General features: G+C 40.2%; 1 protein-coding gene across 8 annotated transcripts in view; it reads right to left on the bottom strand.

Annotated features, from left to right (window-relative positions):
- Nucleotides 1–622: 622 nt before the first annotated feature.
- BZW2 (basic leucine zipper and W2 domains 2) overlaps nt 623–13,314 on the bottom strand; it is an 82,671-nt gene continuing 69,979 nt past the window's right edge. For 7 of the 8 annotated variants that reach the window (XM_045007238.1, XM_045007241.1, XM_045007237.1 and 4 more), the window contains 3 exons: nt 10,698–10,836; nt 3,490–3,612; nt 623–1,074 (listed from right to left, as the gene is read on the bottom strand). In XM_045007238.1, the coding sequence (XP_044863173.1) occupies nt 1,019–1,074; nt 3,490–3,612; nt 10,698–10,836 (318 nt within the window). In that variant the 3' untranslated portion in view covers nt 623–1,018. Of the gene's footprint in view, nt 1,075–3,489; nt 3,613–5,176; nt 5,198–10,443; nt 10,572–10,697; nt 10,837–13,314 lie in introns of those variants that run through there. The other variant, XM_045007243.1, reaches the window with a different exon arrangement.

Genomic DNA, 13,314 nt, shown 5'->3' on the forward strand with positions numbered 1-13,314 from the left:
GAATAGTGAACAATGAAAATCTAGGCCAATGGAATAGTTAAAGAATGCTGGTTTCATGGGGTGAATAGGGACCTTTCTCTGCACAAGTGACTAGTGGGTGGGGGGCATTAACCTACATAGTCCTATAGGAAACCTCAAATTTGCATGTGTAAATTTCAGTTATATATTTAAATTGGCAACCACCAGATTTATATGTAGAATTATTTTGTTCATGAAAATCTGGTGATTACCAATTATTGCATGCCATTAGATTGAGCCCACAATATTGATTTGTTGCATGTGCAAATACTGTACATGTAAAGGTCCAGATCAACACAGCTTGCAGTTTTGTATTTTCTTTGTGTTATTAACAGATTGAGAATACCAAGATTTGTCCAGGTATCTGGATAGTTTGACCAGAACCACATTGGATCAGACAAAATTGAGGGAAAAAATGGGCTTGCTGCCTATCCTTAACTGACTGTGGCTTTGTGAATAGTGAACTTTAAAAATACAAAAAAAATGAGTAGAGGAAGTCTCTGAATAGCCTGTTACTCAGTTTTCACCTAAGGAACAATAAATCTTAATGTGTTTAGTGGCAGACAATAAGTCTATGAAACAAATGCATTGAGAACAAATGAACTAAGATACAAAAAGCCATTTATTAAAAAAAATGTGATGTCAAGTCACATACCCAAGCTAATATTAAGCTACAAACACAGATCAACCAATTCTATAAACAGACATAGGAGTGTTCACATATCACAGTACCTAAAAAGACTGCTGAGAAAAAGGAGTCCATAAGTATTTCATTTCACGTTTCCTATATGGCTCCTTGCTGAATGTCTTTAACTCTGACTCACTGTACACTAACGTAGGCAGAGTCCCAAGGAGAGCATCTAATGCCTCAGAGCTCCATTAAAGAACTTTATTCTTCTAAACAAAAGGAAAGCCTAGTCTTGATTTTTTTGTAGGACACTGAAGTAAAACCTGTTTTGCTTGAACAGTACGGCATTCCCAAAGAGCATTTGGCAGTAGCCTAGAGATTGTGCTTTGTTGAACTATCTTCGTTCTCCTCGCCTTCAGATTCTGATTCTGTGAGGTAAAAAAAAAAATAAGTAAACTTTTCTGCTCTTTTTGAACTCGATTTACAGTGACAGTTATAGCATTATTCCTGTAAACAGCAACAATAGAATATTTGAATAAAGATTTGCCTCATATCACATTTCCTAGGGAGGGCAGTCAGATCATTGAAAGCAGCTCAGCAAGAAACATACTGCAGACAAAAACAAAGAGGAGTTCTTGTGGCACCTTAGAGACTAACAAATGTATTAGGGCATAAGCTTTCATTGGCTAAAATCCAAGCTTATGCCCAAATAAATTTGTTAGTCTCTAAGGTGCCACAAGGACTCCTTTTTGTTTTTGCTGATACAGACTAACACGGCTACCACTCTGAATACTGCAGACAGAACGCCTAATTCTACTCTCAGTTGTACAGGTCTAGATTTAGAACAGAATTGATTCACTATGGATAATCTAGATCTAACTTTCCCACAAAATAAAGTGAGTTCAAGTATACACAGGTTAAATTTAATAAAAAATAATAATTATCCATCTATAACTAATCTATATGTCCAGGTGGGATTGCTGCTGTCCAGAATACAAGTTACATACTGCAGCTGATGTGCCCTATCAGATAAATCAGTTTCTGAAGACTATTATGATACAGTCTGTTCACAGAACTGTAGGTGGCAGTACAATTAGATTGACACATGTCAAATATTTGCTATAAAAAATCTAAATAAAACACCACACATCCCCAAACTGCCAACTAAAATCAAGTGAAAAAGTTTACATTATGCTGAATCTCTGACTTATTATTCACCTCTGAGGAAAGTATGTTGCAAATGCAATTCAATTTCAAACCAAACTTCTCAGGCCAAATTTAATAGTGCAAAGTGCAAAGTCACGCATTTAGGGACTAACAACAAGAATTTTTGCTATAAGCTGGGGATGTATCCGTTGGAAGTGAGAGGAGGAGAAAGACCTGGGTGTATTGGTTGATCACAGAATGACTATGAGCCACCACTGTGATGCGGCTGTGAAAAAGGCTAATGCAGTATTAGGATGCATCAGACGAGGTATTTCCAAATAGAGACAGGGAAGTGTTAGTCCCATTGTACAAGGCACTGGTGAGACCTCATCTGGAGTACTGTGTGCAATTCTGGTCTCTTATGTTTAAGATGAGTTCAAACTAGAACAGGTGCAGAGAAGGGCTACTAGGATGATACGAGGAAGGGAAAACCTGCCTTATGAGAGGAGATTCAAAGAGCTTGGCTTGTTTAGCCTAATCAAAAGAAGGCTGAGGGGAGACATGATTGCTCTATATAAATACACTAGAGGGATATATACTAGGGAGGGAGAGGAGTTATTTAAGTTGAGCACCAATATGGACTCAAGAACAAATGGGTATAAACTGGCCATCCACAAGTTTAGGCTTGAAATTAGACAAAAATTTCTAACCAGCAGAGGAGTGAAGTTCTGGAATAGGGAGCAAGGGGAGCAGTGCAGGCAAAAAACCTAACTGGCTTCAAGACTGAGCTTGATATATTTATGGAGGGGATGGTATGATGCTCTGGGTCTAACTGATCACCATATTTGGGGTTGGGAAGAAATTTTCCTGTGGGTCAGATTGGCAGAGACCCTGGAGGATTTTCGCCTTCCTCTGCAACACGGAGTTTGTGTCACTTGCAGGTTTAAACTAGTGTAAATGGTGGATTCTCTGTAACCTGAAGGTTTTAAATCACGATTTGAGGACCTCAGTAACTCAGCCAGAGGTTCACTCTATTACAGTAGTGGGTAGGAGAAGCCCATCACAGCCCTGGTGCCCGTGGAGCTGCCTCTCGCCACCCCCATTGGCCTGGAGCGGCGAACCGCTGCCAGTGGGAGCCACGATTGGCCGAACCTGTGGACATGGCAGATAAACAAACCGGCCTGGCCCACCAGGGGGCTTACCCTGGTGAGCCGTGTGCCAGAGGTTGCCGATCCCTGCTTTAAAGAGACAGTTCTCCTGTTCTTATACCAGAAGGAAAGTGTTTATCATTGTAGGGCATCAGAAAAAAGGAAATGAACACCCATTCATTTCCCTTCCCATTATTCCTTTTTAACAGTAACTACAGTCTTTGTGCCTTTATGATTGCTCTTCTCATTCAGGAATTCAGTGAAATTTACACTGCAGGACACATGGAATTTTAAGAACTCAAGACTCTATTATGTGGACTCCATTAATGACCTGAAAAATAGTCAGCGGTGCCTGCCTTCTAAAGACTAAGATTGTAAACAATTTAGAGCAGGTACGGTCTTTCACCATACTTCTGTACAGTACCTAGAACAGTGGGGTCATGGGCATGACTGGAACCTGTAGGCACTACTATAATACAACTAACATCTGCAAAATGGAATTGCCAAGAGGCTACTAAATACTGTTAACTTAAATGGATGGAACTGTACCTTCTTCAGCATTTTGCAGCCACTCAACAAATTTCTTCATCTGGTCAAGAAATACACTTTTGCCTTTAGCAAGATGTGCTTCTTTGTACCACTTCAGGACGGCTTCTTCACTCAGGACATCAGCTGAAATTCAGAGCAGTGGTTGCAAAGAGCAGCATATTTTTATAAGACAGAAGACAATTGAAAAACTTCTAGGTTCTGAGGCAGTAAGAAGTGAATCACTTTGATCAGAGTGAGGTGAGCTTTGAATCAGCATTGTACCTGACACTAGGCTATAACTGCAGTATGTCACATTAGAGGGATCCCAGCTGTGTCACATACTGTAAAGTCAGTCATTAACTAAATAGGCTAGTCTTAAACCATTCAGTGTCATGCTTCTGTAAATAGTAATTACTCCTCTATTCAATTGGCTTTAAATAAGAGAGATAAGACACACCAATTGCAAAGGACATCAATAAAATCTACCTGTATATCTTAGGACTCACCTCAGTAAGAAATACTGTAGTTTCTCTTGCTGTTGACTCATAGAGCTATGCAAGAGTAAAACTGCTAGAATTGTGAAGGAAAAAAATTAACAAAAATTCCATCATATTGTGAAGTGTCTTATCTTTCCCAGCTGATTAAACAGCAGTCATCAGGGGAATCATTTAAAAGGACCATGCTCCCAAAACTCTTCTTTTAAGTGTCAAGAACAAAATAATTGAGGACAAGAGGAACATCAGGCTGAATAAACCGTGCCAGGATGCCCACTAATCCTAGCTGATGTGAAACAATAAGCCTCTAGCCCAAGTGACAGAGCTTCTGCCATCCAATGAAGTCTTGCAGCTGAATAGGTGACTGTCGTGAAGCCAATATCTGTGATGCACTTTAGCCTTCAGGGCCATTGGATGACATGGAGGCCAGAATAAAAACAGCACCTTTGGTTGTCGCCACCATTTTCATTTTCATGTACTGGTCAAACTAACATCCTCCTCCCCTGCCCCTCACAAGCTGCACATTTTTGGAAGTGATTTACATCAGGTTCTTCAGTGTTGCCTAGTATACCAGGAATATGGGATAGCCTTTGCTACCCTGCTGAATACCAGGACACAGCCATATTCTACTGTAGCACAAAGATTATAGGCAGATGCCAGCAGTGAAGGACAGAAGAAAATTAACTGAATCAATTATAATGAAATAAATGAACAAACATCTTTAAAACATCTGTGCAAATGGAAACAGGACTGAGACCACAGACTCACTTCACATAAGCTATGGAACAGCAAATAGATAGTAGTGACCTGGAACTATTTGAGCTGATAATGTAGGACTAATTACAAATGCTCTAAGCCAGGGGTAGGCAACCTATGGCACGGGTGCCGAAGGCGGCACGCAAACTGATTTTCAGTGGCACTCACACTGCCCAGGTCCTGGCCACCGGTCCAGGGGGCTCTGCATTTTACTTTAATTTTAAAAGAAGCTTCTTAAACATTTTAAAAACCTTATTTACTTTACATACAACAATAGTTTAGTTATATATTGTAGACTTATAGAAAGAGACCTTCTACAAACATTAAAATGTATTGCTGACATGCGAAACCTTAAATTAGAGAGAATAAATGAAGACTCGGCACACCACTTCTGAAAGGTTGTCGACCCCTGCTCTAAGCCAACCAGTCACTCATAAGTGGAAGCTGAATACACTTGGGTCTCCCTGGAGATTTCAAATCTGGTGAAAACAAGTGAAATGTGTTTAGAAGTCTCTCGTCTCACAAATACCTTTTACTATCCAAAGCCATCATCCAATTTGGCATTATCAGCAAACAAACATGCTGAAGGTAGATGACGAGCAGGAGTGTCACACCTTTTGAAAACAGTGTGGTGGGACAGGTGTGTGTGTGCGTGCAAGACTACAAAATTCCTGTTTAAGACTATGACTACTTGTACCAACAACTATTATTCTCTCCCCTTGTAAAAATTCAGCTCTAATATTTAACTAAAAATGTATCTGAATAACAAAATTCCACTATTTTGCACTTGGAACATGTACTCAAAAGTAATAAAAATGGTAGAGTCATGAGAAAAATTAGATACAGGAACTAAATAAAGTTCATAAGGAAGATGTGACATTTAGCATTAAACAAATGTCAACCCAATATTCTTTACTATGGCTCCAGCATTTTGCTGGCATTATGTCTATAACACACATTTGGACTTTGATTTAGAGTGTACAAGATACAAGCTTCAAAGTACTTACATGGCACTTTTAATAGAGATTACAAATATAATTTCTTCATGAAAAAACACTGTACTCCAATATACTGTATAGCGTATGCATGAAATTCTAAGAAATACAGCAACCTATGATATAGATTCTCAACCTGTGCATCATAACCCCTGGGAGAGAAGGATGTTGTGACTAGCCTCCATTTCTTTCTGGCTAAGCAGGGGTGGGGAAGGGATTGAATATTTTAACATGGGGTCATAGGTATGGAAAATGTTGCAAATGGAACTGTTGGCCCTTATTCAGTACACCATGTAAGTAAGTGCCTACATTTATGCACATGTTTAAGTGTTTTCCTAAACTTGGGCTCTGAGGATGATGGATTTGCAACAATAGTAGAGCCCATTCTAATGGCCAAGCATTACAAAAATTAGATAGCTCTAAATCCAGGACAGCAACATCTCATTACCTGCCTGAAAGATGAGAATGCCCCCCAGATGATGGGGAAGAGATTTGCCTGCATATGATTCTCTGGCACTAAAATGAAGTGAATGTTCCTGCACTGACAGAAAATGCACCCAGAGAAGGAATAAAAATACTTTCAGTTACAGAAATGACAATCACGTCTTTCCTTTCGTTTCTGAGAAACATCATTGATAGTTCATTCATGCCCACAGTGTTTGTAAGGGATAATATTCTCCTGTCAGTGCAGAGATGCTCAATTAAGCAATCAGCCAGGGCAGGGTGTAGTTAATGATAGCCCTGGGTTGCTCTGAAGCAATGGGAATACTGGGGGTGATTTATTTTAGTTATTTCTGATTAAAGATGATGACAATTACTTTTTACGTGCTGCAATAGTTTCAGCTGAATGTTGTTGTTGGTACGGTTCTGTGTTGTTACATCCACTGCCCCGGGTGACGTCAGCCCTGGAGATCCAGAGCTGGTTTCCCTGCCAGTGCAGCTAACTACTACTCCAGCCACCCAGCACTAGCGCCCCTGGTGAAAGGGAGAGGTCCCAAGGCACACTTCATAAGGATGTCTTCACTGCAGAGTTAACTTGAACTAAAACTTAAGTATTGCCCCTAGCTCAAGTCTTGTCCAGACACAAAAACCCTTGAGTGTGGTGGTGCTTTTAACTCAAGTTAAGGGGCCCATAAGGTGGTACAGACTACAGGTTCACTTAGCACAACTTGTCAGCTGCTAACACAATCGCACTGTAGTTCATGTGTTGTTTCACAGTGTGGCTGCTCTCACTCGAGGCAGCCTAACTTGAAAGGAGTTAATTTGAGTTAACTGCAGCAAAGACAGAACCTTAGATGGTGCTTCTGGATTATCATTATTATTATTCAAGTAATGTTACCCACAGTTTAATTGTGGCAAAATGCTTGCATTTCTTTTGTGTGTATTTTCTGCTGTGAAAGATTCATAAGCCATCTTTCACTTCCTAGGGAAGGAAATTGGAATAATTGAGTAGAGATAATGAAATTTACCCCATGAAATATTGTGTGTAAATTATAGTTTGAAGATCCTGAAGTGGAGGATTAATAGACTGTATGTTCAGAGAGAGGTGGTTCAAATGTTTTTTTGTTATAAAGACTCCAAAATGGAGACAATAGCAAAATAAAATCATTAGCATCTTTAAGGCCTCAGTCAGGTGCAGCAAGTGGGTGTATTCTCCCATGGGAACTCCCAATTCTTTCCATATCTTCAGGAGGTTTTGCAGGCCAGAAACTTAATAAAATGTAGCTTTAGTGGCCTTTAAAGAACAGAAAAAAGGTTTTATTCCATGTTAGGAACATTTGTTCTTCAAGGATGAAATCCTTTTGATCCACTCAAGTCAACAGAAGTTTGGACATAGACTACAGTGTGGCCAAGATTTCACCCCGGATCTCTAAGTTAGAGATAAATTTAGTAGAGCTACAGGGGATTCTGTGGTTAATGACCGTAGTATAATATGTAATCCAATGTTAATTATGTTCATTATTTTCCTACTATAGTTTAGCCAGAAATGAAGATGTTCTAGGTGATTTAGAATTGACTGAAAACTTACATCATCCTACGTATTATGGCTGGCCAGTACAGATCTGGGGGAAGAGTGAGGCTTATTACTTTTTTGTTAGACCTGTGTTGCTGTTGGGGTTGTATTGCCACTGAGCAATTGCCAGCCTCTGTTTATCATCAATTGTACTTTTAAGAGTGTAAAGGGTGCTCTTTTACATATTTCTTCTAAATATAAATAAAATATATATACAGAACAGAATATTTTTGGTCTTTTGCACTGATAAGAGACTTGACCCTTCTCATGTTGAAATCAATAGCAAACTCCCAACATATTCAATGGGATTTGAATCAGGTCTTAAAGGCCCTACGTGGCCTAGAATTTCTTATAATTAGAGTTCTAATACATAACTTCTTAAAGGTCTTGTTTTATTATTCATTCCTGGATTTAAGACTTTCAAAAGTTGGAAGAATGTGGCTGATGTTTTTACTGCTAAACTGACAGTGGATCAGCAATGTGGAGGTCCTTATAAATAATTACCACATTTGAATATGAGTTTACAATTATATCAACTAAAAGAAATTATATATGCAAACTCTCTTGAACAGTAATGAAAGATTAGCACCCTGATCCTCCAGCTGAGGCTGAAATGAACACCGTAAGGATCAGGGGGGTTGTTCAAAACTTGCTTAAGGCTTACCTTCAGACTCCTCTGATCCTGCTCTGTTCATCTGTCTGGACTGTGTTGATCTAACTTACACTGGGGTGCAGTGGGAGTGGGGGGAACCTACAGTCTAGGATTGGCATAGCTCAGGGATATCCTGGTCACATCCCTTTTCCATTCTATGCCAGCAGCAGGGAGGCGTAATAATGTAGGGGCCCCCTAGATCATCTCTAAATCACTGGAGAATCACCTTTACACTAGGATGATGCTCTCTGGGCTCATTAAATTGTCTTTAAAGGTCAGATTATGCCAAGCAACGTGGCACAAAGCTGCGACACTGCATGAAGAAATCTGGCCCTATATATGTACATTAAAAAAGGGACAGATTTTAGAGTAAGAACATAGATGATAATCCATGAGGCCATCAACACTGTACAGTCCGTCAAATTCAGCCTGGAGTCTATTTCCAAGCAAGTGTGGATATAAAAACCCTTCTTTATCATCATTATTGGTGGACCTTGCGACAGAGTGCTGAGATCTGACAGGCAGGTCAGCACTCTGATCACTGTAGCCTCAATTAGTCCCCCTCCCCGTAATCAGTGGCTGATTAAATAATTAGCTAATCAGAAGGAGAAGCTGGGGAGATAAGGGACTAATTAGCCCTCAGCTGACCAACCTGATAAAAACCCAGGAAGGAAGGGTTACAAGAGAGAGGAAGACGGGGCTAGCTGAGCCTGGAATGAAGGAGCTCCCTAGAGAGAGGGAGACCTCTTCTCCTCCTAGGACCCTGGCAAAGAAAGGCTGAAAGAAATGAAGTTAAAACTCTGATGTTTCACTGTACTGGGGTTGGTGGACAGGCTTAGAATAAAATACAGCTCGCACACAAGAAGAAATCAAGTCTGAGCAGTTTTGGGGGCATCAGAAGATGGGGACAGCCTGGCTGTCCCAGTCCTGACTGTAATCACTGCCATATTCTGAACTGGGCTCAAATTGGCAAAGAAAGTGTCTATTACTTGTTAAAAATTTTCACCAGATATGTTTATGTTGCTTTTATGAGGAAATGTATATTAAAGATATTATCCATAACAACTGTACAAATAATTCTCAATAGCTTTGTTCCTGTCACATTTGCATTGTTACTTATTTAAATTCATTTTAGGTCCCTTACACCACAAACTGAAGACAAACCTACTTAACCTATTTATGTTTTCATTTGTGGTACTTAACTTAAATAACATGCAGAAAAGCTACAATGCTCATCCAGCATATACAGAGTGAACTAAGGATGGAACACAATATTGAGGATGCATGAAAGAAAATCAGATTAGAATGTTTGTGTCTTGTTAAGTCTTAATTTTTCTCAAATGGTCACATTTTCTATTTTTTTAAGCTACTGGGGTCAGTTTATGTAGACATAATAAGGATGAGAATAAATACTGTTGACTCACTTATTTCTGCTTTCTGAAAACCTATATGAATACTTTAGTCATCAGTTGTGTGTGTTTTTGAAAGTATACGTGAAAACACAATATGAACAAAAAAATCTATACCGAGCATTTCTATTCACACTGATTTTCCCCCTTCAACTATTTATAGCAAGAATGTCAGAACAAACTGCTTATCACCCACCTCTCATATGCAGTGCAAGACTATTAGTCTCTATGACAACCTGAACTGAATAAACCTACTAAGGAACCATCTATACTATAAAAAAAATGAAATCCTGGCTTCTCCAAGGATCTGACAGTGCCTAGCTATGGCCTGATCCTGCTTCCATTAAAGTCAAGGCAAGATTTTCCAGGGACGCCAATGGGAACAGAGTAATGCCCATATAGAAGCCAAAAGACAAACCTTGATCACTGTTCTTTTCAAGATAACATTGATTAGCCCTCCCCTCCCCTCCCCCATGATTTCATGATTTAGGGCCTCCCAGCACCACCATAGGTTAGAGCAGGAGGAATCTGCTTTAGCTTACTGCTGGTATAAGGTCCTTGACGCCAGCAGGTCTAGCAGAACTCAGGTCTACCATATCCACTCCAACACACAAAATGCCTGTAACTTCTCCGTTCCCCCTCCCCACATACTTACATCATCGGCGAAGGGGTGGCTGGTGTAAGAAGTGACTATGCCACCTCCTCCATCTCTACGGCAGTGGAGAATCTCCTTATACAGGGGCAATTCTGTCTCTGGCTGGTTTAAGTGATTTCTGCACAGACCTGAGAGACCAGCTTCAGAATCTAAATACATGCCAAACTTACTCAATATCTTAGTACAGTATGTTCCAGTAGGCACAGGACACAATGTTCACCATACACCATACTACAGCAGATATGGACATATACCTTTGTAAAAGAGTACCACTATCTTCTGAAAGGCTTTCATAAAGTGGATGTTGTCATAACAGTATTCCTGAACCTTCTGGAGAAGAATTAGCTCTGACTGGCCTTGGGTACTGAACACAGCCAGCAGGGGTGCGTATTGCTGAAAGAGGCGGGGGGAAAGGCAAATTATTTTATATAGAAGTACTGAAAGTGAAAAATCACAGACACCATTACTACAATTTAACTCCTTGTAAATTTCATCTTTGCAAAACAATCACCTAGAGAAAGATGTGGTTGCTACATTTACACAGATTTTATTGCTACTAATGTTCACTTCCCCTAGTGCCATTTACGCAAATATACACAAGCTTTTGTAAAACAGTGTTGGTGCACTTGCTATGGATTAGTTTAATGTTTCACTTTGCTATTGAATTGTGTAAAGTGAAGTTATAAGACCCATTATGTTGGAGTATTGTCATTTGTACGCTGTTTGGTACAGCCAAAGATAAGCAACTATGATGTATGATGTTTCAACAATATTCTGGATGCTACATGTTGCAAAGGGAGCACCAACAATTTCACACACCCAGAGCTGATGCTCCTGATAATCTTAAATCCCCGGTTTCATGGAGGCTTCAGAGATCATAATAAAATCCAGTATATGAAAACCATTAACTTGAACAAATTAGTAGCATGTGACTCACCATGCTGGGCCATGAATTAGAAGTGACCTTTCCTTATGCAAAGAACACAATAGCTTTTCCAGTACAAAAAATTAAACTATTTAATATAGCACACTGAGAAGGTAGTAATGGTCCTTTTTATGACCTTTAACATAACAATTAAAAGAGCCAAAGAAAAAAGGTAGCTGCTCATAAAAAGTCAGAACTCCATTTTGTTATGGAAATACTTCTCTTCCCTTTGACGAAGGAAGTTATGCCAGTTATGGCCTTATTTTCATCTGATCTTTCCTTCTAAGTAGTCATAATTTACCCTTCTTGCTTTCTCATTTCTTTCCCTCTCATTAGGGGGTTGAAATCAGTGGGACTACTTGCAAACTTAAACTTAAGCACACGCTTAAGTGTTTTTTCTTCAGTACTGGGCCAGGGTACTCAGCACCTTACAGTTTTGAGTCTGAGGGGAGACAAACTTCCTCTGGTCTTCCCCATTGCCCAAATGTACATTTTCAAAGCTACTGCCTACATCATTGCCCAAATTGGTGCAAATTTCATTCCTCAACATGTCCTTTTCACACTGAAGATGTCACCTTCAATATAAATGTGTTCATATACTGAATGAAATAGCTTCACAGTGGGTCAGATCCTGAAGTTCTTACTTAATAAGGTCAACAGGAATAGAACTGAGTAAAAATTGCATAAGGACTTGGGCCAAGTACAGTAACTCCTCACTTAAAGTCCTTCTGGTTAATGTTGTTTCATTGCTGATCAGTTAGGGAACATGCTTGTTTAAAGTTGTGCAATGCTCCCTTCAAATGTCATTTGGCAGCTGCCTGCTTTGTCCACTGCTTGCAGGAAGAGCAGCCCGTTGCAGCTAGCAGGTGGGAGCTTGTAACCAGGGTGGACCAGCAGCCCCCCTATCAGCTCCCTGCTTCCCTAAGTTCCCTGTGCTGCAGCCACCCAGCAGGCTATCAATCAGCAGTTCAGCTGTCCCTCCCCGACTGCCATGTGCTGCTCCTGCCCTCTGCCTTGGAGCTGCTCCACGAGACTCCTGCTGGCTGTGCGGGGGGGGAAGAGGGGGATAATTTCAGGGTGTCTTCCTCCCCCCTGCTCCTGCACCCCACTTACCCCTTCTCCATATAGACCAGGGAGGGGACACAGATGGAGAGAGACAGAGAGAGCTTGCGGCAGCAGCTGCTGTCTCAACTTCCTGATCCATTTAAAAAGACAATGCACTTTAACAGTAGGTCAGAGTACTTAAAGGGGCAGTGTGCATCTCCCTCTCTCTCGCTCACACACACACAAGGTGTGTGTCTGTCTCTGTCTGCTATGCTGTCTCCCTTCCCTCGTGTTTGTGCTGCCTTGTGTGAGAAGCTACATTAACGACAATGTGTTAACCCTTGAGAGCTCAGCCAAGTGCTAGTTCATCATTTAGCAGCAAGGCATTCCCTGGGAAATATCCCTCGCTCTTCCACCCTCTAACTCACCACCTCAACCAAGCTTCACAATCATCATAGCTGTGAACAGTATTAAGTTGTTTGTTTAAAACATATACTGTGTGTATATCTATATAATATATAGTTTTTTGTCTGGTGAAAAAAATGTCCCTGGAACCTACTCCCTCCCCCCATTTAAATTAATTCTTATGGGGAAATTGGATTCACTTAACATCGTTTCTCTTAAAGTTGCATTTTTCAGGAACATAATTACAACGGTAAGTGAGGAGTTACTGTATTCAGAGTTTCTTTTGAAAATTGATTCATCAGCTATTCTCCTAGGCAGAGACACAAGCTACACAGTCTGTAATACGAGCTTGGTAATTTGAGGTACAGTATTGTAAGGTTCTTGTTTCCAACTTTTATTTAAGTGTTGATAGAACCTCTCCCACCAAGCAACTACAAGTACAAAAATTGCTAGAACTTAGTTAATATTAGCAAGTAAAATATTCACTCTCCCTCAGT

Source organism: Mauremys mutica, chromosome 2, assembly GCF_020497125.1.
Source record: "Mauremys mutica isolate MM-2020 ecotype Southern chromosome 2, ASM2049712v1, whole genome shotgun sequence".
Lineage (NCBI taxonomy): Eukaryota > Metazoa > Chordata > Testudines > Geoemydidae > Mauremys > Mauremys mutica.